Genomic DNA, 26,246 nt, shown 5'->3' with positions numbered 1-26,246 from the left:
GATCCTAATTTCACCTAAATTACTGTTATCTGATTGGTTCTGTTCCAACATGACGTCATATCGCAGGGAATATGGACTCTCGGCGGCTTCCCAACGCATGCCAGGGACTGAAGCAGTGCGAGGTGAAACTGGCAATGACACACAAGAGCAAGGAATATACGTGATATGCTTTGAAATCGTTCATTTGAACTTTTTAGAAACAGCCAAAGTAACGCGTTTTGAACCGTTCATTGTTTATTCTGGCGTTGGGATCTTTGGAAATACCGCGCTCTCTAATTTGAACATTTTGTAAGTATTCCACGTGAGATTTAATCAACACGTCAAACGACAGTTTGTTTTTGTTATTTTCAGCTGTAGGCTACTATAAGATCCACGCATGTTAAATCTTCTAATGAGGAGTTGACGATCACTGATCATCTTTGGATGCTACATTATATTCAATGTTTGCCTTTTTGGTGACTTTCGGTTCACTTGGATCGATGACCACGTAGTTTTCTCGAACTTCTGGAACACATCGAGCAGATTTTTGCCTTTTATCAAGGACAGAAACGCAGTGACTGGAGTCACAAAATATGGTCCACTGTGCTGGATGCGAAAGGCCTATTCTGGACAGATTTTTGCTCAACGTCTTGGATAGAGCCTGGCATGCCAAATGCGTGCAGTGTTGTGACTGTAAATGTAATTTAACTGATAGATGCTTTTCAAGAGAAGGACGACTCTACTGCAAAATTGACTTTTTCAGGTGAGTATTTGAATGAAAGAAAACTTCAGGATATTTCAACTCCATACCGACAATATATATATATATATATATAGCCTAGATATCCAAAACCCCTCAAATAAGCCGTAGGCTATAAATACGCCCTATAACGCACTGTAAAACATAATAAAGTCAAGTTGGTTTAGTTATAGCTTATAATAAGCCTAATAAAAAAATAAATTAAATAAAAAAAATATATAATAAAAAAAACGGCAACAACAGTTAATTCAGATGTTACCACATGAAGCCCTATTTTATGTGCTACTGTTTAGAAAAAAAAATCTTTTTTTTTTCAAGAGTTTAACATAGCTAAAATCTTTCAATTTCAATTTTAAAAAAATCACTATAAATGAGAAAGGTGCACACTGAATATACCCCCCCCCCCCCCCCCCCCCCCAAACACTTGATAACTTGCTCCGAGACAGACTGAAAGAAGATTTCTCTTTGTTTACAAGGTGAGTGTCAGTCAGAGGGATGAGAATTACGCCCTGCCTCGCCTCAGTCTCTCGCGGCACACGCGTTTGTTTGCAAAAGCGCGAGTAAAGATGTGATAAGTGGATTTGAATTAAGAATGAGTTGGAGAGGAAAGCCATAGACGTGCAGTCAGCACTCCTTTGTTCACTGTTTTAGTTAACATGCACGCACAGAGACAAAATAATGTGTTATTATCTCTTGCGCAGTTGGGAAGAGGATATTCTGTTAATAAATTCTATCAAAGCAATACCTAATAAATGTAGGCCTACTGAATATTTAAATGAGCGACTCTGTATACTTTATACATGAAAAACGCATTTACCTTGACATAGGCCTAGACTTATAGGCTACATAAGCTTAGCCAACTATAGAAAATATACATATAAAAAGATGAGGCAGCAATGCAAATATTTAATACAATAAGAATTACAAGATAAAAATAAAATCCCTTTTGAACTATACTTTAAGAATATACTTTTATGAAAATACATGATACATGAAATAAACAATGTTTCGCACGGGCTATTTTCAAAAGTTATACATATATATATATAATATTTACAATTATTTTTTGACAAGTTTATTCTTTTAATTATTTAGTATTTGATTTTCTCTCTTTTTCTCTTTTCTTTTCTTTTTTTCTTTTTATTGATTTATTTATTTGTCTCTTCACAACAGACGTTATGGCACTAAATGTGGAGGTTGCGCGCAGGGGATCTCACCCAATGATCTCGTTCGGAAAGCGCGAAGCAAAATCTTTCACCTGAACTGTTTCACCTGTATCATGTGCAACAAACAGCTTTCCACGGGCGAGGAATTGTACATACTAGATGAATATAAATTTGTCTGCAAGGAGGATTACATGAGCAACAGCATGGGAAAAGACACAAACCTCCTGTCAAGTGAGTAACTTTGGGCCTTGAAATTGAGATGGATTTTATGAAAAGCACTCTCTTAGAAAACAGGTAAAGGTACAAGGGCCGTAACTGGGGTGGCACCCTGAAGGGGACCTTTTTTGTACCTCTAGTTACAATGTAGAACTCGTTTTGGTATAATTGTACCATAAGGACGTATTGTGAACCTTTAAAGGTACATTTATATATGTGGGAGAAAAAACTTGGACTCCCCTTCTTTTTTTTTTTTTTTTTTTTATCTCCTTAAGGGTACCACAAGGGTGACGTCTTTGTACCTTTGACGGTAGGGTACAAAGGGGCTAAAGGCACACCTTAAGGAAAATTTATTTTTGTTTTTTCTGGTCACAAAGTGTATCAGGATTGAAAAAAAATAAATGTGTTTATATATAATATTGATGGTGCAACACAATTAGTTTGAGAAGAAATAATAGCCTTTTAAGTAAAATAATTTTTTCTTCTTCTTCTTTTTTTTTTTTTTTTTTTTAAGGTGCAAGAGGTAAAAGGCCCCCACATTTGTGTTAAAAGGCCCTCAAGGGTTTAAAGGTATATCGTGTAAATATAGGGACAACACTGTAGTTATAGGGCTAGGGCAGCAGGTTGCTTTTTTGAGTAACAAATTGAGATACTGCTTCTTCAAAATAACCACCTCATAAAAGGATTAACCATTTTCTGTTCATTTCGATCACATTTGGCATTTCATAACATCTCTAGTATTCTATAAACAAATGAATCTCCATTGCAAATGTGAGCCCACTTTGAAACATTTTCATAACAAATATTTTCCCTCTAAACACTATTCTTTCTCTTATTGGACAGTTATTAAAAAAAAATAAAAAAAATAAAAAATAAAAAAAGAGAGAGAAATTCAGGGATTCTCATTGGCTACATAAATTTGCAACATTTTCAAAATTATTAAATATTAGATCAAATTACCTTAAAATCAAACTTTGGACATTGCATGCAATGATCTCATGGATCAGGCATAATTTGCATTTCATAGTGACAAACAGGTGTTTAGGAAAGTACTGATGGTTTTTGTTGCTGTTTAGTGTTTTGGGAGTGCCCCGTTTAGCCTCTTTAGCCCTGTAATACCTTTTTGTCTGAGAGTCGCACCGTTTCAAATTCAAGTTAGGGCCTGTAATTCAAGGCCAATATTTCTCAAGGCCTACATATATTATATAGGTTGGCTATAGTTTAGTGTAGTAATTCTAAGAGTCGATATCGCATTTGAAAGAAGGGGCTAATTCGCATTATATATGTGTATGATCGTTACAGTTACTACGTGCAGTGATCCGAGCCTATCTCCAGAATCTCAGGATCCACAAGATGATTGTAAAGACTCTGAAAGCGGACAGCTGTCCGACAAAGAGACCTGCAACAACGAAAACGACGAGCAGAATCTGGGCGGGAAACGTCGCGGGCCGCGCACGACTATCAAAGCCAAACAACTGGAGACGCTGAAAGCTGCATTCGCCGCCACCCCTAAACCCACCAGACACATACGAGAGCAGCTGGCACAGGAGACAGGCCTTAACATGCGAGTCATACAGGCAAGTCTGCAAAGAATGCGAATTTATTATAACATGAACGTGGAGCATTTCTGAGGCAGGAGTTATAACAAGTGATTTTAGTGCAGAAAATACAAACAGATGTACACAGTTAACACCAAATTCTCTTTCTTCGTTTCTTTGAATTTTACTTCTCATGGATTAACGATATCCAGGCATGTGCTTGTTCTGAATAAATAGCTAACCGCAAAACATCTCAGATTTCGTTTTTCTTTTTTTTTTTTCCCGCCTACAATGTACAAACAAAATTCGCCATTGTGGCTGTCAGTTAAACGGCTTTGGTGTTTCTTATTTTCTAAATGAAGGTCCCATCCCATCTCTGAGTGTGTGTATTGTGTTCTGGTGTGCAGGTGTGGTTTCAGAATCGGCGCTCTAAAGAGAGGCGCATGAAGCAGCTGAGCGCGCTGGGCTCCAGACGACACATGTTCTTCCGCAGCCCGAGGAGAATGAGAGCGCTGCACGCCGACCGACTGGAACCAGGAGAGCTCATGGCCAACGGACATTTCTCGTATCATGGAGGTTAGTTAATAATCATTAATTAAAATAAAAAAAATTAAAACAAAATATATATATATATATTTCCTGCTGAAAAATTATTAGCCAACTAAAATTCGTAAATTTTTAATTTTAAAATTCAAATCTTAAAATTGACTGAAAACATAAAGCATCCCTCGTTTCATAACGATTGATCTTAGCGGTTAAGAGCGTTTTCTACGAGCGATTTTACAAAATTGTATTTTTTACCTGTGTTTCCCAAAACTGCACTTACCATGAAGGTGCAAGGATGCGCTTTAAGTGCTACTTAATTCACCACATAACTGCATTTTTATTTTGCAATCGTTTTGTGCAGAGCGATATATTTCTTTTACACAATCACTGCTTTGTTCATCAGGTGGGCATTTTAATATTTCGTTTTAAAAAATTGCTCTGTGGGTCGAGATTAAAGCTTCCAGGATCAGTGAAGACAGCGGAGGCCCTGTGTACGGTCCTGCTAATGACAAGCATTAATTGAATATAAGGAGGTTCACCATGTTATCGCGCAGCGCAAAATAAGGAGACGCGTGGAAACTGTGCTTTAGGGACATTCACCAATCAAAGGGAGATCTGCTCTTTACCCCCAAAAGTGATAAGGGTAACGGCTATGATACACAACATGTGCGGTACTACACAACACGTGGTGCGGGCGACAGCGCCCCTTAGTGTAACAAAGGAAGAAGAGACGAGGAGCCAATATACTGTACTGACAATTTTCATGCATGGCATCAAGTTATTGACTTTCTTCCTTCTCTCTCTTATTGTAATTTTTACAGTTCTCTGCAACAACCATGCCACCACTTTGTTGTTACCAACTAGTCCACAAATTTGTTTACTTAATGTCTGTTCATCCAATATTGAATAACCATTTTATGCATTCATTATTACTAGCCTTTTCAGTTAAAAATAAATAAAATGAAACCTATGTATGCTGATATTAAATGAGCATAAAGTGTTGCTATAGGGGTTTAAATTGTATCAGGTGTAACTTCGCATTTGTCCTGCAAGTGTCTGCATAAGTCTGTGTCCTTACGATGTTCTTAGTGCTGTACGATTATTCCAGAGCACTCGTTAATATATGAGCATTTTCAAGTACTAAAGTTACGATGCTTTTGGGAAACAAGGCCCTGATCTGTTTGTGCTTAGCAGTATATAGTTTCAACATACACATTAAAAATGTTTTGTCAAAAAGAAATGCAGGTAAGCCTCGTCACGAATTAAGGAAGTCACGAGAGCGGGATCTAGATGCAGCTAAATGTAATAAAATTAAATCTAATACAAAAACAGGGCAAGACTGGGGAACAAAACAAACAAGCTAGCAATCGGAACATGAACTGGAGAAAACACAACAACTGACAAAGACTGAACAGACATCAGGGCATTATATACACAGGGATTAATGAGGTAATGAAAAACAGGTGAGAACAATTGGGAACAGCTGGCAGTGAATTATGGGGAATGTAGTCCAGGGAAGACAGAGGCTAAACACAAGGCAAAACAACAGTGAATCATGACAGAAACTCCCCAATGGGCGGCTCCTGACACCCAAGGAAGGCTGGTAAGGGAGGCAGGGCCAAGATGGAGCCGGAGGCCAAGGAGATCAGAGCAGATCAGGCGGACGGCCAGGAGGCCTGGGAGGTGGCCGCGGACTTGGGACTGGAGCCGTGGAAGGCAGAGCCATGGGGGGCTCAAGGCTAAGAGTCGTGGATGACTGTAAAATGACCTCCGTGGTCATTAGCATGGGCAGAGACTTGGGAACGACCTCCATGGTCGTGAACACGGGCAGAGACTCGATAGCAGAAGCCCTTCTCCTCCTCCGCTTCTGGGCGGCCGTGTACACTGACTCGGGACGGACGAGGCTGGCAACGCTGGCTCTGGGACGGACGAGGCTTCAAGCTTGGTGGCCGTGGCAGGCATGGGCTCGGTGGCCGGGGCAGGCGTGGGGCAAGGAGTCGTGGGAGAACTGGCTATGACATGCTGTGGAGCAGACTCGGGGCATGGCCGTGACATGCCGTGGAGCAGACTCGGGGCATGGCCGTGACATGCCGTGGAACAGACTCGGGGCATGGAAGGCTTGGAAGCCGGGATCAGGGTAGGGAGAGGAGGATCCTCTGAAGCGAGAATTTCTAAAGTTAACTTCACATATTCCTCCCAAGTGTAGTCTCCTGTCTCTGGCAATTCCCTCCACTGGTGAGCTGCGAGTCTGATCCGATAAATGGATTTCAGGTGGGAATCAGCAAATCCTGTGTAGCTGGCAACGGTGCAGAAAAGTTGGGAGTATTCCTTGATGGGTAAATCCGCCTGGCTCAATTGAATGAAGTAAGCTGATAGATCCATTTTGTATGGTCAGCTGTGCTGTCACGAATGAAGGAAGTCACGAGAGCGGGATCTAGATGCAGCTAAATGTAATAAAATTAAATCTAATACAAAAACAGGGTAAACACTGGAACAGGGCAAGACTGGGGAACAAAACAAATGTTACAAACAAGCTAGCAATCAGAACATGAACTGGAGAAAACACAACAACTGACAAAGATTGAACAGACATCAGGGCATTATATACTCAGGGATTAATGAGGTAATGAAAAACAGGTGAGAACAATTGGGAACAGCTGGCAGTGATGAGGGCAGCGAATTATGGGGAATGTAGTCTGGGGAAAACGGCAGTGAATCATGACAGGCCTACTTCATGTAGGGTACAACATAGGGCTAAAGGCCCCCCTGTGGGGTAAAAGGCACTTTTGATTTTATTTTCTACAAAACACTTCCTGATCCATGAGGTCATCGCATGCAGTGACTAAAGGTGATTTATTTTCTAGCATTTAATAGCTTTTAAAATGCAAATTTAGGTAGCTAATGCAAATCTCTGAAATTATTCCATTTATTTTGAGAACATTTAATTGTAATTTTTGCTTTTGTTCGAGGTGATTAAATCAAAAGTCTTTTAATAACTGTGCAATAAGTGAAAGGATAAAATTTGGGGTAAAAAGCCCCACCCCTTGTTGCAGGCTTCCATAAAACACATTGTTTTTCTTAATTGGGGTGAACATTGATTGATCTAATCACAATGGAGATTCATTTGATTCATTCAGTTTTATTCAAAACAACCTTCCGTTATTTTTTGTCTCACACAAATTATGTTGCTCCATCAATATTCAGTAAAAATGTTTTTATTTTTATTTTTTTATATTCATAAAGAAAAAAAGCACCTTTTTCTTAAGGTGTGCTTTTAGCCCAGTTGTACCTGTATATTGTCAAATTGTTTTTTTAATTTGTATTAATGTGATAATCTAAATAAACTGGTTTCATTTGAAGTCAAAAAGGCTTTTATATTCAATTAACTATACCACTGAAAAAAAATGATTTTGTGGTGAAGTTAATATAGCAGAAAATATTGAGTACTATCTACATTGAATAAGTTAGTTTTAGTGTGAACTTGAAAATATTAAGTAAATTGTAAAACTTAATTTATAATTGTTATCTTTATAATGCATCATCATGTTTCAATCCTAAAGAAGAAAACCTTTGTGTACAATTTGAGTACATTTAACTTTTCAAAGCTGGTGTTTCCAGCATGCACCTGTCAAGAATAATTAATGAGCTTGCATGGTTGCACTAATTGCAAGTTGATTTACACCATTTTTGTTGTTGTTTTTTTTTTGTTACGTTTTTTGTTAAATTACCCGTTCATGATCAAAAAAAATTATCTGTTGATTGTTACCGTAATCATGTTTTGTGCACCAAGTGTTCAGGTGTGTGTGCACAGCTCTGCATATTGTTTCTATTGCCATTAAAGCAAGGATATGTTGTTTAATAGACAAAATAGCATGCATTAAGCTTCACTGTTTAAGGCTTCCGTGTGTTATGTGGTACATGACTAAGTATGTTAAAAACGCGTTTATATGCTAGTACGGTTTTTAAAGCGTGGCTTAATTCAGTGCGACATTGCTTGAGTAAAATATCCACAAAAAAAAAAAAAAAAAAGAGTACAATTTACTTAAAACAGAGTATTGCAATGTAAGCTTTACTTAATAAGTGATTAAACCTTTACTCTTCTAATTAAAGCCACCAAGAATTGTGAATAGCCTTTACTTGAAGATATGGTCTGTTAAATTTACTAGCTGTTTCTCTTTTTTTTTTTTTTTTTTTTTTTTTTTTTTTTTTACATTTTCATTTTAAGTGTCAGATCAGCTCTTTAGAGAAACAACTGTATTTATCCACTTTCTTTTTATTTTTACAGTGTATAATGATTTTTCACAATTAAATCAATAGAATCTTATCAGCTGAATTTTAAATATCAAATTTTGTCAACATTAAGGCGTACACTAGCATATATAGTAATGACCTTAAAGCTAACAGACATGGGGTAAGTTTCATTCAGAAGTGATCATCCCTAAACCATATTCCCTTTGAAGACTTTACAATCCATAGTGAGAACTTTGGAAAATAAACTTTAAGTCATTTTTATTGGGAATTCTGTTTGGAACGACCTTACAGCATGGCTATCGTGATTGTTCTCCCTTCAAAGTGCCCTGCGAAGGCATCGTTTATGCCGTTTGTAACGCAGGGGTTGAATAAAACCCATACAACTCTCACTTTGATTTCATAGGGTCTTTAAACAGTGTGCTCACCTCACTCTCAACTTTCTTACAGACTATCAAGGTGACTACTATGGCCCGGGATCTGACTACAACTATTTCTCTCAGGGTCCACCATCCTCCCATGCCCAGACTCCTGGTGACCTGGGATTCATACTCTCCTCTGGCCCAGCAGGAACCCCTTTAGGGCATCATGCAGCACACCACCCCTCCAATGAGGCACAATGCTTCAGCGAGATGATATTGCACCACCGAGGGGACTCTCCCAGCCCAGAGCCCAGTGCACCCACCTCCATCCACAGTATCTCTAATGACATGTGTGACTCCACTCCACCTTTCACATCCCTGACCTCTCTCAGTGGCAATGGATACAGCAATCAACTGTCTCTCCCTTCCACAGAAATGAATGAAGGGACGGTTTGGTAGCTACGGCAGAAGCCAGACTAATTCAGGATACAAACATGTGGAAATATATGTGTGATTTTTATAGCAACAATATTTCTATTTAGTTAATTTATCAATGTAATTTATCTATTTATTTGTTGATTTGTTTACCTATTTATTTATTTAATGTATTTCTCTATTCTAAGCAGAATTTGTGTATTTGAAAGTGGATTGTCAAATGTCTATAGACCTTATAGCAGTGCTAATGACAACAACAGTATAAGAAAAACAGAATGTTTATATTTACACCTGGTGTGTCTGTTTATGTGTTTCATAACCTGACTCCTCAAACCTCTTTGCCTTTCAAAGCGTTGCCATAATGACACTTGAAATCACCTCGCACCAAAATCTTTCTCTGCTTAAACATGTTGTTACATTTCTGTTGTGTGTTCCACCAATTCTGAGCGTTTGCCTTTAAAAGGGACACAAACATGTTGGGACAAACCCTTTATTTGTATGACTTGAATTATAAGACAAAGTCTACCTTCTTAAAATAATTTCATATGGTCAGTGGACAGAGAGCTGTTGTTTACGTATATATTTTCTTTAGGGGGTTAAATATCAGCAGTGACTTTAAAAAAAAAACTCTTGATACTGAAGGATAAACTTTTTTTTTCAAGCAAGTAACCAAACTTTTGTATTAATTCAATTTATATTTGAGTTGTGATTCACTGTTCTAGTTTGTATGATATTGTGTTTGCACAAAGAATACACTAAACAAAACCATAAATACATGTTGACAAATGAAGCACAAACAGAAAAAATTGTCCTTTTTTTAACAGCACTGCAGTACTGGGTGAAATTTACTAATTTGAAGAGGCAGGTCATATATTTTGATTATTAATCTGATAATATCTGGGTTAATTAAATATCCTAAAATGTGCAATTGTTCAATGTTTAATTTTTTAATGTTTCATTTAACAAATAAACAAAATAAAATCACCCTTTTATCCTATCGGGGCCTTTGTGAAGTTTTAAAAATAACATGTAAAATGTAAATTTTTATGGATTGTACATGTAGTTATAAAGAGAATGCTTTCTTAATATATTCTTATAATCACTGGTCAGATGTTATGGTGAATTATAACGGAATAGCGAAGATATAGGCGACGGTATCTAATGCACATATTCTGCCTAGCAATGACAACGTTTTTGACGTCAATATGGCAATATATAAAATAACAACTTTGCAGACCCACAAGTTGACTTTTTATATTTATATTTATATAATTTGTTAACGAACAATACTAAAATCGTACAAAATCATTTTTTTATTTCAAATAAAAAAATGCACTAATAGTGTGCTGACAGTAAGTAATTAACTTCACAACATCACTCTCTCTCACTAACTTTAACAAGTTGTTCTTTCAACAACTTTGTCTAGTACTGCTCAATGTTTGTTTTTCATAGCCATACAGCTATAAAACAACCAGACAGGTAATTTAATAAAAAATAAATTAGAAATGTAGGCTTTAGAAATTAAATATATGTGTTGTAAATTACATAAATAAATGCAATATAAAATGTTAATTTAATACAATTTAACATTAGCCTACAGCAACTTCAGTGCAGACACTTATTTCATGTAGGGTACAACAGGGCTTTTTAAAAGACTTTTTGATTTATTTTCTCCCAAAACACTAAACAGGAACAAAAAACGTCTCGGTTACGTACGTAACCTCGGTTCCCTGAGACAAAGGGAACAAGACATTGCATGCTAACACATATGGGGAATTGTTCTTCCACAGGACCTAGTTGAAACCTCTCTACAATAACGCCAATATTCTAATATTGGCTATGGTGTTTGAGCCCTGCCCTTTTAGGCGCCAAGCTGTTGGCTATAAAAGCGGGTGCACAAACACCATTCCTCAGAATTTTCTGACGGAGGGATAAGGAGCGCATTGCTCGCACCTCAGAAGAACTCTGAGTCTTGTAGTGCGGCCAGTGTTCGCAATGTCTCATTCCCTTCGTCCTAGGGAACCAAGGTTACATACGTAACCAAGACGTTCTCTTATGACTCAGTACACTTGACACTTGACGTAATAACGCATATGGGGAACAGAATCCCATCAAGGCGCACTACACAACATAACCTTCCAGGGAGGAAACATGATGCTGCAGTCCCACAGGACAGTGACTGACATGAGTATGCCGCAAGCAGGGGTGGACAGCTGCATATCACTGCCCCCTTTGGTATATCGCGGCGCCATTTGGTGGCCCGTTCTGCATAACGTGGCGGCTCATTTCAGCGTATTCCCGGTTCTCCCGATGGCCAGTCCGCCCCGGATCGGCCCCAAAGTGTGTCGGCCCACCAGGAAAATGCCCAGTATGCCAGATTACCAATCCAGCCCTGGCTGCAAGTGAGTGACCCATATGTTGGGCCAGGAGGGGAGCACTCAGAATGAATATATGAACCATAGTCATATAGTATGAATTAACCCCCTCACGAACCCAGTCGGGAAGGGAGTTTATTTATAATGAAAGTGCTTGTGACTTTATGGTAAATTACAATGGCCTGATGCAGCGGTTGTGTAAAATGATGGGGAGCCCGTACTTAAGGGGAGGGGCATAAGTATATGTTTGGCAAATGAAATAGCAAGCGCTCTAAACAGAAAGGACTTGTGAAGAAAGAGACGTTACGTCTAGGTTGTAAAACCTTGCAAATGTGTTTTGCGAAGACCATCCTGCTGCAAAACAAATGTCTTGTAAAGACTCACTGTTCATCCATGCCCATGAAGAGGCCATGCCTCTAATTGAGTGTGCTTTAACACCAGTTGCGCAGATCTTACCCTGCGACTCGTAAGCCAGGGCAATTGCATCAACGATCCAGTGAGAAAGTCTTTGCTTGCAGAGGGACATTCCTTTCGTGCGTCCTCCATAGCACACAAAGAGCTGATCAGACAGTCCGAACTGGCGGGTGCGCTCAACGTATGCGTGTTGAAGGGCATGGGTGAACCTTAGGCACATAGTCTTTTCTGGGTTTGACAGTGGCTTTTGAAAGACTGGGGCCAAACTCCAGACATGAATTGTCAATTGATAGTGCATGAAAGTCACCGACCCGTTTTACTAAGGCCAGAGCCAGCAGTAATGCGGTCTTAATGGAAAGCATGCGCAAATCAACAGAGTCCAAAGGATCGATGGGGGGCCCTGCGAGCACTTTTAGGACCAAAGTGAGGTCCCAAGTCAGAACTGTAGCTGGCCGTGGTGGATTTAATCGTCTTGCCCCTCTAAGGAGCTTTATTTATTAAATGATGCTCGCCTATAGTGGCACAGATATAGTCACCATATAAACTTTGAGCATTGACTTAGTGAGTCCTGCATCTAATCGCTCTTGAAGAAATATGAGAAGTTCATGTATGGGGCAGTTTACTGGGTCTTTGCTATGTGAAAGACACCAATCAGTGAACACATTCCATTTTAGCGTGTAGAGGCGTCTCGTGAATGGTGCTCTGGCCTGTAAAATGGTGTTCATGACTGAATGCGTCAGTTCTGGCGTGTTTAGCACGCTCCGTTCAGAGGCCACACATGCAGGTTCCACAGCATGGGCTGGGGATGCCAGATTGTGCCTTGGCGCCTGCGGTATTTCTCATAGCGAGCTGTAGAACATCTCTATCATTTCCAGAAACCATGGATGATTGGGCCATTTTTGCGCAACCAGTAGAATCGTTTCCTTGTCCTTTCGGACTTTGCATATGACAGAGTGAATTAGGCACACCGGGGGAATATTTGCATTTTGCCGGCCATTTATGGACCATTGCATCTGCTCCTAGCGGTGCTTGGGACTTCGAATACCAGAGGGGACAGTGGGCAAATAGATCGATTTCTGCTTTGCAGAATATTTCCCAAATCCTCAGGACAGTTTGAGGATGAAGTCTCCATTCGCCCGGTATCACCCCTTGGCGTGATAATAGGTCCGCACCATAAATCAGATGGCCTGCGACATATGTCACTCTCAGGGAAAGGAGATGATGCTCGCTCCACAGGAGGAGGTGACGCATCAATCTCATCAATGGCGGTGAATGAATTCCGCTTTGGCGGTTTATATACGCCACCACTGTCATGTTGTCTGAGCAAATCATAACAGGATAGTTCGCTATTTCTGACTGAAAAGCCTTCAAGGCTAGGAATACAGCCGATAGCTCTAGGCGGTTGATGTGCCACGCCCTCCTCGCACCTGTCCAGGTGCCTGAGGCCAGGCGTCCATCGCACACTGTCCCCCAACTTGTGTTAGAAGCATCCGTAGTCACCACCTTCTGCTTGACAATCTGCCTCGCTGGTTAAAAGCAGGAGTTGTCCAAGGCTGGGGGAGAGCTTGCTGTTTGCCTAGTTGACATTGAGGCCCAAGCTGTTTAGATGCTGAAGCAGTAAGTCTCTGTGCTGGCATAACAGATCCTCTGATTGGGCCAGTAACAGCCAATCATTGAGGTAATTCAAAATGAGCATGCCGCTCAGTTTCAGAGGGGCGAGAACCGCATCGATGCACTTTGTGAACGTGCGAGGAACCAGAGACAGCCCGAAGGGCAGGACTTTGAATTGATACGCCGTTCCCTCGAACGCAAATCTCAAAAACATCCTGTGATGTTGTACAATTTGGACATGAAAGTACACATCTTTCAAATCTATCGACGCAAACCAATTGTGTGGGCAGAAGTGCGATAAGATCCTTTTCTGAGTAATCATTTTGAATTGGCGCTTTGCAATTGTGCGATTCAAATGTCTCAGATCTAGGATTGGCTGAAGCCTGCCGTCTTTCTTTGGGACAAGAAAATAGCGGCTGTAAAACCCTTTTGGGTTTGACAATTTGGAACAACCTCTATCGCAATATTTCGGCTCGTAACATTGGTGCGTCTTCGGACGAAACCGTGGAAGACAGAACGCCATTGAAACGGGGTGGGCGGCATGCAAATTGGATCGTATACCCATGTTTGAGTGTTTTTAGCACCCAATCTGAAATACCCATAAGGGTTCGCCACACGTCCACATAACGGGAATGAGGGCAATTTGGTTTGTTCATTGTATGATATAATGCGGCACTCGCCAGCATGGCTATCGTGATTGTTCTCCCTTCGAAGTGCCCTGCGAAGGCATCGTTTATGCCGTTTGTAACGCAGGGGTTGAATAAAACCCATACAACTCTCACTTTGATTTCATAGGGTCTTTAAACAGTGTGCTCACCTCACTCTCAACTTTCTTACAGACTATCAAGGTGACTACTATGGCCCGGGATCTGACTACAACTATTTCTCTCAGGGTCCACCATCCTCCCATGCCCAGACTCCTGGTGACCTGGGATTCATACTCTCCTCTGGCCCAGCAGGAACCCCTTTAGGGCATCATGCAGCACACCACCCCTCCAATGAGGCACAATGCTTCAGCGAGATGATATTGCACCACCGAGGGGACTCTCCCAGCCCAGAGCCCAGTGCACCCACCTCCATCCACAGTATCTCTAATGACATGTGTGACTCCACTCCACCTTTCACATCCCTGACCTCTCTCAGTGGCAATGGATACAGCAATCAACTGTCTCTCCCTTCCACAGAAATGAATTGTTCGATGTTTGAGTGTTTTTAGCACCCAATCTGAAATACCCATAAGGGTTCGCCACACGTCCACATAACGGGAATGAGGGCAATTTGGTTTGTTCATTGTATGATATAATGCGGCATTCGCCAGTGGGTTTTGAAGAGGAAAAGAGCTCTTTATTAAGAATGTGTGAGCGTCTCGTGCATGTGCAGCGAGCACTGTATTCTTTTTTTTGCATTTATTGCATTTTATATTGTATTCATACAAATGTGAGACACAGAAACAACATTTTGAACAATATTGTGAACAGCAATATTCCTTTCCCAACAACCAACAGTGGGGAGATGGGGAACAGTGTTATGTGTCTCGAATCGAGCCTTCTTCGGATCAGACCTGGAGGGAACAGTGAGCTCCGCATTCCGCTTCAAAGGGCTGTGCCCATCAGGAGCGCTTTTGCTGTACGGGGGGGTTTGTTCCGCCGGCTTGAGGTGGGCGCTGATACGGCTGCTTCCGTTTGGGCCACGGCTTGCGTGGTCTCACTGGTGGCTCAGCGGTGGCAGGTGGCAGGTGGCAGTGCTGAGTCAGCGGGCACAGTGCTTTTGGCCGGGTGCTGGCTCGAAACAGAGCGGGAGTGAGCCGGCTGTGAAACGTTACTCCGTTTTGGTATAAAATGTCTCATAGCCTGTGATTGTTGCTGAGTCATGATGTAACGCTCAGCAAACTTATCCACAGAGCCGCCGAAGAGGCTGGCTGTAGACACTGGAGCATCCAACAGAGCATCTTTTCCCTTGTCATGCATGTCTGTGAGGGTCAGCCATATGTGATGATCCAGAACTACAAGGTTGCCCATTGACTTGCCAATGGCCTGCGCAGTGACTTTCATGGGGCACAGTGCTAAATCCGTAGTGGTGCAGAGCTCTCTGGATTGTAACCTTGCTCGTCCATTTGCTTGAGGAGCTTGGCTTGAAAGACCTGGAGCACCACCATTGCATGGAGTGCTGAACCAGCTTGGCCCGCTGCTGAGTATGCTCTTCCAGCCAGTGCGGACGTCAGTTGACAGGGCTTGGAAGGATGAATGGGTGTGATTTCCACACCCTACTACTTGCTGGGCCGAGGTGTGCCGCTACCGCCTCCTCCACAGGGGTTAGTTGGGCATAACAGTTTTCTTCCCCGTGATCCACATTAGAGAGGATGTAATCGCTGTGCTGGCAAGCTGAATAGGACACGTGCCAGGATTTTGATAGTTCTGAACTTCAGGGAAGAATGGGGCAGATCTACGAAATGCAGTCTCTTGATGGCGTCCGGAATGCAGGAACCATTCATCAAAGTGAGATTGTGTAGGTTCTTCTGGAGGAGACCACTCAATATCGAGCTCTTCGACCACCCTTGGTGCGAACACGCTCCTCGCCCTCGCTGGGTGGAGGGGTGGTAGTAACATCCACTGACCACTCGCCTGATGCAGCGAGAGACATGACATCGTCATCATCCACAACGTCAGAACCGCCAAATGAGAAGAGGCCATGCGCTATTGTGGAGGGCTGGAGATCATCACGCAAATAAAGTATCAGCATAGACACATTGCATGGAGATTGAGGGGCTCGTGGGGCATGTGCTGGCAAGAGGTCCTCCTCAAATTCATCCTGCTCGACCTTGCAGCCCTGCCTTGCCTCCTCGTGTGACCCCTCGGGTATCACAGAAGAGGTGAGTGGGAGGGCACGGGAGGCTGAATCGTCCATTAGAACGTGGGTGATTTGCGAGCGCAGCTTCTTGAGACTCATGCCCTCGCAGTGTGGGCAGTCTGTCTCAATGAGAGCTGGCTCTGCATGGGCTTGGCCCAGACAGAGAATGCAGCTCTCATGCTGTTCTGAAGTTGGGATGTGTCTCTCGCACAAGGAACACTTATGGAACGACATCTTTAAAAAGATGCGAACACGTAAGTGACTCTTTTAGATATATACACTGATGGCCAAAAGTTTGGAATAATGTACAGATGGACTCTTATGAAAAGAAATTGGCACTTTTATTCACCAAAGTTGAATTCAAATGATCACAATGTATAGTCAGGACATTAATAATGTGAATAATTACTATTACAATTTGAAAAACAAATTTCAGAACTTCTTAAACTACTTCAAAGATTTCTCATCAAAAAATCCTCCACGTGCAACAATGACAGCTTTGCAGATCCTTGGCATTCCAGCTGTCAGTTTGTCCAGATACTCAGGTGACATTTCACCCCAAGCTTCCTGTAGCACTTGCCATAGATGTGGCTGTCTTGTCAAGCACTTCTCATGCACCTTACAGTCTAGCTGATCCCTGATGGTGTTAAGATCCATAACACTCTTTTCCAATTATCTGTTGTCCAATGGCTGTGTTTCTTTGCCCACTCTAACCTTTTCTTTTTGTTCTTCTGTTTCAAAAGTGGCTTTTTCTTTGCAATTCTTCCCATAAGGCCTGCACCCCTGAGTCTTCTCTTTATTGTTGTACATGAAACTGGTGTTGAGCGGGTAGAATTCAATGAAGCTGTCAGCTGAGGACATGTGACGCATCTATTTCTCTAACTAGAGACTCTGATGTACTTATCCTCTTGATTAGTTGTACATCTGGCCTTCCACATCTCTTTCTGTCCTTGTTAGAGCCAGTTGTCCTTTGTCTTTGAAGACTGTAGTATGAAGTCTTCAGTTTTTTGACAGTTTCAAGCATTGTATAGTCTTCATTCCTCAAAACAATGATTGACTGACGAGTTTCTAGAGAAAGCTGTTTCTTTTTTGCCATTTTTTACCTAATATCGACCTTAAGACATGCCAGTCTATTGCATACTGTGGCAACTCAAAAACAAACACAAAGACAAAGTTAAGCTTCATTTAATGAACCAAATAGCTTTCAACTGAGTCTGATATAATGGCAAGTGATTTTCTAGTACCAAATTAGCAATTTAGCATGATTACTCAAGGATAAGGTGTTGAAGTGATGGCTGCCGGAAATGGGGCCTGTCTAGATTTGATCAAAAATGACTTTTTTCAAATAGTGATGGTGCTGTTTTTTACATCAGTAATGTCCTGACTATACTTTGTGATCAGTTGAATGCCACTTTGGTGAATTAAAGTAACAATTTCCTTCCGAAACAGCTAAATCTGTACATTATTCCACATTGGCGGCCAAAAGTTTGGAATGGTGTACAGATTTAATTAATTCATGTAGCTAATGAGAATCCCTGAAATTATCACATTTATTTTGAGACAAAATACTTATTTAGCCTATCATTTTCAATTTTGTTTAAGGTGATTCAATCAAAAGTTTTTTTGTTTATTTTTAAATAAATGACCAATAAGTGAAAGGATAGAATTTGGATAGTATTATCTTAATTTGTTCTAAAATAAATAAATAAATAAATAAATAATAATAATTAAAAAAAAAAAAGAAAACATCTTGCTGTCTCAAAAGTATTTGCCTAAATTTACAAATGTTGTATAACTATTATCCCTATATTTACTCAATATCATTATAACCCCCACTGGGGGACATTGCCACAAGTGTGGGGTAAAAGGCTCCCTTTCCACCTTTTTTTTTTTTTAAATGTAATTAATTTTAATAATAATAACAAAAAACTTCCGTTATTATTTATTTTCACACAAATGATGTTGCTCTATCAATATTCTATAAAAATAAATTTATTTTTTCTTTTTATCTTGATAAACTCTGTGACCAGAAAAAAAGCACATTTAGCCCTGCAAGTGTCTGATACCATTACGTCAAATGTGATTCAGAGGTTATAAAAAACAGGACATAAACTATAGAAAATCCTACATCTAAAAAATCCTAAGTCTAAACTGCCTTTTGACTGATATTAAGTGTTTCTTCTCTACACATGCAATTTCGATCATTTAATTTACAAAAGAAATTACAACACGTGTTTATTTTCTTTCATTCATTCATTCATTCAGTCAGTCAGTCAGTCATCATTCGCCATCACTCTGTTAAAAAACTTTTGTGAACGACGTGAAAAGTGAAATCATAAGTTTGTTATCTTGTTTAATACATAGTCGGACATGCTTATTAGGAAAATCAGCTGTCATCCCAAAGCTCTTTTCAAGTGGAAATTAAATTATCCTGCTCTTTCTACTATTAATATATGGACTGGCATTAATAAGTTTCTGTTACCTAACAAGTTGAAAGAACTTCATTATAAAATTCTTCATAATTACTATACCTGTAACTCTCTTCTTTCTAAGTTTAATTTGGACATCTCTTCACAATGTACATTCTGCAACTTTAATCTTGAAACAATACCACACTTGTTTTTTTTTTTTGGTTTTTTTTATGTGATTATGCAAAGGAGTTCTGGAAAGAAGTAGCCTTGCTTATTTTCTCTGCTTACAACAAACTTTTTATTTTTGAAATAATGAATGTACTGTTTTTGATTTGGGTCAAAGGAGATGGATGGCAGGTTAAAACTGCTAACTCTCTGTGGACGGTTTCATCTCCATAAATGTAAATTCACTGATTCTAAGCTCAATTTTAGGCTATTCTGTGTCAATCTAAGTTATTCTATGACTCTCTTTGTTCATCATTTAACAAGAAAGCCTAAAACTGCTCTGTTGATTAAAAACATTATGGTTTCATTACAAGAGTTACCTCCTGATTTCCTGAAGGTGACAAAGTTTTATTTATTTATTTATTTATTTTTAAGTTTCATGTTATTTATTTCTATTTATTTGTATTCATTTATTGTATGTTTAATTTCTATTGCTTTAGATGTTTTGTGAATTAATTTTTATTTTTAGTAGACTACCTCTGTTTACTGTATCTTGTTTGAAAATGTAATTTATTGCATTGCTCTGCCTCGAGTTTCCTGTTTTCCTAAATGTTTTTTTTTGTGATATATATATCCCCTGTAATATTTGTTCAATAAAATAATAATAATAATAAAAAAATAAAAAAAATAAAAAAAATAAATAAATAAACATTATCGGACGCGTTCTTATGACGTCACTGCAGCGTGAAGCGGGACAAACATGGCAGCCTCCATATCACAGCAGCTTGAGGATTTGTTAAATCCTTTACCTAAGTTCGTGGATCCTGAAGACGACCAAGATGAAGGTATAAGAGTATAAGGGTATTTTAATTCTTTCGGGTGTTTTAAGGCTTTCTGAGGGTTGTTATAATGGAGACATTGTCAGATCTGTTACACACAGTGGCAGCACGATGTCTCACTGTACTGTCAACAGTTTCACTCGTTACACGCTTTATACATGAAGGTGACCAGATTTCTGAAAAAACGGGGATATTTCAAGTTCAGTGTTCAATAGGTCATTGAAGTTTCATGTTACTTATTAAAAAAGGGGAGAGTCGGATTTGATGTATTTTGACCATGGTGAATGTGCTGAACTATGCACTGTAAGACATTTTTTTTTTTTGGTTAAACTTAAAAAGTAAGTAATCTGGTTACTTTTGAAATAAAAATTGATAAAATAAATAAATAATAATGTGAATATAAATGTATAGTAAACTAACAATTAGTGGAATTATTTTTGTATTTTTATTTAATTTTTTGTATACATTATATCAGTGTATTGCCATTAGTTTACTCAAAAACACAGATTCTTATGTTATTAGTAAATATTTTGATTGATCTGGCAAAAATATAAAGTTAATAAATCATGGAAATATTTTTGTTACAGTGTGGTATATCATGCTCTATTGAATACTGTAGCCTTTGTCTCAATGAAATTCAAACACGGAGGAAAAGTTGATAATTTTTAGTGCTCTCCTGTTTCATCTTCAATGAGTTCATTCTTGTCTATGCTGTGCAGATGACATTGTGGTATAAAAGTGAACTAAACAAACATGTATAAACAATGAGGAACTATTGCAGCTGACTCTACAGCACAGGGGTCCTGCCCCTGAGCATTTTCATCATTTCATGAAACACAGTGAAGAATGTAAACATTAAGCATCTAAACCATATTTTATCATATGACACAGATATTCAATATCTAAAACATATTTTATCATATGACATAAAGATATTCAGTACTGTATAATAATGATAATAACAATTATTATAATACTATTTTACCTAACTGTTTGTGTATCTCATATGGACCTGTTTTTCTTAATTATCACCTTTTATTTTGATCAGGTCTTATGTATTATGGTGCTCCTTTTCAATCACTTGTTTCCCTGCAAGGTACAAATCTATGCTGTAATTTACTGAATTACTGTACATGTCTTTGCAGAAATTGTATTATACTTTTTTATTTTTCCATGTTATTAATGTCGTATTCTTATTTTACATTTATTTCGGGTATATGTTAAAACAATAAATGAGCAAATATGTGATAAGGCGCTTTCTTTAGTTAGTGTGTGATATTACTAGTGCAGGATAAACACTGATTAAAGATACAATTATTGATTTTATTTGTTCATCTGCGGGGATTAATTTGACTACTTTTCACCAGCATGTTATAGTTTGTACGGTCTGTACGGGAATTCCCACATTATGAAGGCCAAACTTTAAATACAATCCCATGCCGATTTCAGAACCTGTTATAAAATTCATAACAATATAACTTTATAAAATAAATAGCTAGTTATGTGCCTTACTTTGAAGCTTATAACAATGATGATAATTCTCTTCAAGTTCTTAATGGCAAAACTGGCCCGACCAAGTAATCAGTGAAGGAAGACAAATGAATTGAAGCTGCTATAGCGAGTAGCCCCCTCTGCTGGTCAAAATAAACAACACATGGTAGACTTTGCTGCTTGGGGTAAGTTTCTTGCCATGTAATATTTCACTATGCGGCTGTCTTGAATGCTCGGGAAAAACGGGAACATTTCCGGGGACAGCTCCAGTTGGAGACAGACCACCAAAAACCGGGACTGTCCCCCGGAAAACGGGGAAGTCTGGTCACCCTATTATAAATCGAATTAATTATAGGCCAATAATTGATGATATCTTATTGAAATTGGTAATAAATCTGATAAACGTCATAGTAATAACAATGAGGAGATTGTTTTTCCCCACAAGCTGTTTTCTTTGTCTTAAACAGTTTTTGATTTTGATTTTAAACTTCCACTTAAAAAAATACCATAGTACTACAATGGCTTTGTGGACATAATTGTACCACGGTATTATGTACAATGATGAGTACCATGTTATCATTGGTAATCATTCTGAACTACGGTATATATCAAAGTACCTTGGTATTACCTTCTGTTCCATCAATGTACGTGGGGCCGCCACAATTTATGTATTTGTTGCTCATTTGAAGATGTACTTATGTCTTTGCTTGAGAAGTATAATATGGATCTCAGCAGGACCCATAGAGAACTGCTGTAGCAAATCTGAAGGTTTAACTACTTTGTTAGTTATTACAGAATAAATATTGTTCATTTGAGTTTATCTTGCATGCAAATCCTTTTTATAACTTTGAATGGATAACTGAAAGTTTGTTGATATGATTATGCTTGTAAATGCTGTTGTGTACCCAGCCTAACTGAACATTTATGTAACCTGCAGAGACTAAAGCCAAAGTCATAGAGAATTTTGATGAAGGTGATGATGATGAAGATCTCGCGTCTGGTGATCTGCGGAAGCGATCTGTTGCCCTTCTGGCAGACACTGATCGTCGATATCGTGGCAAAACAACGTCCAGAAAAGACCTACAGAAAGAGTTTGATGGATCAGGTAAGGTGAAAAAGTTGTTCATTTATTTTATTTAATCCACCAAACATAATTGCAAAAATAATCACAATCCCATGTCTTCTATCGCCCCAAACTCACACCATTGGTTGAGCCAATGTCGCTGTGTTAGGCTGCTCAAACAAACGTAGCCAATTAGCCACGTATTGATTGCGCCACAAAGACACAAGCTGTGTCCCAAATGACACACTATACACTCAGCCATGTAGTGAAGGAATTTTCAACAAAACACTTTCCCAGACTTTAGGTTTCACCATACCACGTTGGTGGAATGACCTTCCCAACTCCAACCGTGAAGCTGACTCACTTTCTGTCTTCAAAAAATGGCTAAAAACACATCTTTTTCATGAGCAATTATCCAGTCACTAATAAAAAAATAAAAACAATTCTTGTTGCACTTTAATCTGTTTTGAATACTATTCTGATGCTAGTGAAACTTTGTAAAATGGCACTTTTCGTACCACTGTCTCCTTAAGATGATTCGCTTATGTTTTTCCTCTTTTGTAAGTCGCTTTGGATAAAAGCATCTGCCAAATGAATAAATGTAAATGTAAAATCGCTTACTAAAGTTGTCTCTACATGTTAAGTTGTTATAGGAGAAAGTATTTTAAAGGGATAGTTCACCCAAAAATGAAAATTCTCTCATATACTCACCCTCATGCCATCCCAGATGTGTATGATTTTTTTTTAACTGCTGAACACAAACAAAGATCTTGTCCATACAATACAAGTGAATGGTGACCAGACCTTTGAAAGTCCAAAACTCAGAAAAAAAGCACATTAAAAGTAATCCAAAAGATTCTAGTGGTTAAATCTATATCTTCATAAGTGATATGATAGGTGTGGGTGATAAACAGATTAATATTTAAGTCCTTTTTTACTATAAATTGTCCTCCCTGCCCAGTAGGTGGCAATATGCAAAGATTTGAATCGCCAAAAACAAAAGAAGAAAGTGAAAGTGTAGATTTATAGTAAAAAGGACTTAAAAATTGATTTGTTTCTTACCCACACCTATTATATCGCTTCTGAAGATATGGCTTTAACCACTGGAGATGTAAGGATTACTTTTATCCTGCCTTTATGTGCTTTCTGGACCTTGTGTTGTTCACTATTCACTTGCATTGTATGGACAAGATCTTTGTTTGTGTTCAGCAGAAAAAAGAAAATCATACACATCTTTGATGGCACGAGAGTAAGTAAATGATGAGAGAATTTTCATTTTTGGGTGAATTATCCCTTTAAAATCAAAAAGTGACTTCAGCTTCAAGATGAGAGAGAATTTTAACATCCAGAAAACAAAACAGATTCAGTGCATCCAGAAAGTATTCACAGCGCTTCACTTTTTCCACATTTTGTAATGTTACAGCCTTATTCCAAAATGGATTAAATTCATTATTTAAAATTCTACAAACAATACCCCATAATGACAACGTGAAAGAAGTTTATTGAAATCTTTGCAAATTTATTAAAAATAAAAACCGAAAAAAAATCACATGTACATAAGTATTAAAAATACATTGGCAAAAAGGTGATTGAGAATGAAAGGATGAAAAATATTTATTTATTTGGAATGTTACGCCAGCAGAGAAGTCTTTGCTGGCCCTGAGAATTCACCACTGCCTCTACAAGGCACTGATCCCTCTTGTTTGAACGAGCCTTGTGACGGCAAAAGCGCTTATCTGCTTGTGTCTTTCAGCATGCATGTTAAGATGGGCGGAGGAAGAATAGTTCCCATCCTGCACAAGTATCTGCTAATATAGCCTAATCCTTTTAATTTCACTTTGAATCTTATGATTATTGTTCATGTTCATGGTAACCAAATAATAATATCCCTAGTTAAAAAAAAACCCGTTAGAATCAATATTTTTGTGTGAGAATAGATATTTTTGATACAACTTCAGTATCGGAAGTATCGATACTTTAGGATTGATCCGCCCATCCCTAATTTTTAGATGCATCTATCTTAATGTATTTTGGGAATGTAACGTTTGTGGAATACGTTTCAGTGAGTGGGAAAAAGAGCGCACTTTTGCTGCAGATTTCGGCATTTAATCTATTTAAATATATATATATTATTTTATATCAGCATCATTGGGCACACACAGCAGTCATAATAGTCATTACAGTAATATAATTACATGTATAATATATATATATATAATTATTTATTTTTTCTCCCCAATTCTCAATGCGCTCTAAGTCCTCGTGGTGGCGTAGTGACTCGCCTCAATCCAGGTGGCGGAGGACGAATCTCAGTTGCCTCTGCGTCTGAGACCGTCATGCCGCGCGTCTTATCATGTGGCTTGTTGAGTGCGTTACTGCGGGGACGTAGCGCGTGTGGAGGCAACCAGGCCAATTTGGTTGCTTGGGAGATCTGGCTGGATTCGAACTCGCGACTCCAGGGGTGGTAGTCAGCGTCAATACTCGTTGAGCTACCCAGGCCCACATGTATAATATATTAATATTATATTACAATGTATTTGTCTAATTTAATTGTTAAATAGTAAAAGACAAAGGAAAACAACAGACATGTATCAATTAATTTTTGTTTTTATTAGATAATATACAATATTGTACAAAATGTATAATATTTGAATACTAAACACTTTAATTCATGGATGCAGTTTTTGCGAGCTGGAGACAGTAGATAAAAGAATGTAGTGTACCGCTGCATTATGCGTTTTGATGCTAACCTTGTAGGCTCAATTTTAGAATGGCTCTGGTTTACATCTATCTAATGTTTACTTCACTGCAGCTGTTTGCGCATAGTTGGTTGCTTGGTAAACCGACATAAGAGTTGATCTCCGAACTCGATGGAGTGGTTTAGGATTCCCGAACTAGAGATGAGATACAATTTTGTAAGATAAGAATCCTAAATCAAGTTAAGATAAGATAATGCACTTATGAAATGTTATTCTGTAATAGCTTTTGTCCTAAATGAGATCCTAACTAAATTGCCATGGTTACCAAACAGATAAGATAAGATTCTAAAGTTAGGATCTTTCTATAACATGCCCCCAGAAGATGTTTTCTCAGAGCTAACACTTGTTTACACCTTTTCAGCGGATGAAGAAGAAGAGGATGATGAAGATAATGGAATGTTGGATAAGTACATGGAGAGCATCAAAGACGATGATGACGAGGAGGATGAGAATGATGACAAAGAACAAGGTGGTGATGATGATGAAGAACAAGATGATGATAAGGAGGATCTTAATGCAGATGATAGCTTAGTCTCCAAGATGAAATCCACGGACTTTATGAAACTCACAGAGGGGATGGATGATCTGGGAGACAGCGATGAGGAAGATGAGGACTCGGCTGCCAGTGATGAAGAGGAAGCAGACAATGAGGAAGATGAGGAGGAGGAATCAGAGCTGAGGACTTTTTCTAAAGAGAGGGTGGATGAAGAAGTCGAAAAAGGGAAAGCAGTGAAAAACCAGCTTGGTACGGAACTGTTTCCTGTTACACACTCTCACATATGCACATACAGTGGGCTCCAAAAGTTTTTCATTTAAACCTGGAAATAAACATATTAAGACAAAGAAAAGTTATTTTATTAAATGAATAAGAAATATATGAAGGATTTGGCACTATTTTTTTCTAGGTGACTAATTAAATGTAGCATATTTGTGACACTGACCATGTTAACTCTTTTGTACAAAAGGTCAGATTTATTTTCCAGCTTGAGTGCTGTCAATAAAGCAAACGAGGGACATAACA

The 26,246-nt window shown here is 38.8% G+C and overlaps 2 protein-coding genes across 2 annotated transcripts in view; both read left to right on the top strand.

Annotated features, from left to right (window-relative positions):
• Positions 1-462: 462 nt before the first annotated feature.
• On the top strand, positions 463-10,216 carry LOC127430820 (LIM/homeobox protein Lhx1-like). Its single transcript, XM_051680923.1, has 5 exons — positions 463-742; positions 1,913-2,136; positions 3,424-3,698; positions 4,067-4,235; positions 8,904-10,216. Exons 1-5 carry the CDS (start codon positions 573-575, stop codon positions 9,272-9,274), a joined length of 1,209 nt encoding a protein of 402 aa, XP_051536883.1. The 5' UTR covers positions 463-572; the 3' UTR covers positions 9,275-10,216.
• A 9,594-nt stretch (positions 10,217-19,810) lies between these two features.
• Positions 19,811-26,246, top strand: part of LOC127430768 (protein AATF-like) — a 31,927-nt gene continuing 25,491 nt past the window's right edge. Inside the window, exons 1-3 of the mRNA XM_051680818.1 lie at positions 19,811-19,918; positions 22,341-22,508; positions 25,587-25,970. Of these exons, the coding sequence (XP_051536778.1) occupies positions 19,834-19,918; positions 22,341-22,508; positions 25,587-25,970 (637 nt within the window). The 5' untranslated portion in view covers positions 19,811-19,833. The remainder of the gene's footprint in view (positions 19,919-22,340; positions 22,509-25,586; positions 25,971-26,246) is intronic.

This window comes from Myxocyprinus asiaticus, chromosome 3 (genome assembly GCF_019703515.2).
Source record: "Myxocyprinus asiaticus isolate MX2 ecotype Aquarium Trade chromosome 3, UBuf_Myxa_2, whole genome shotgun sequence".
Lineage (NCBI taxonomy): Eukaryota > Metazoa > Chordata > Actinopteri > Cypriniformes > Catostomidae > Myxocyprinus > Myxocyprinus asiaticus.
The sequence above is the reverse complement of the archived record's forward strand: the minus strand, read 5'-3'. Positions and strand labels throughout refer to the sequence as shown.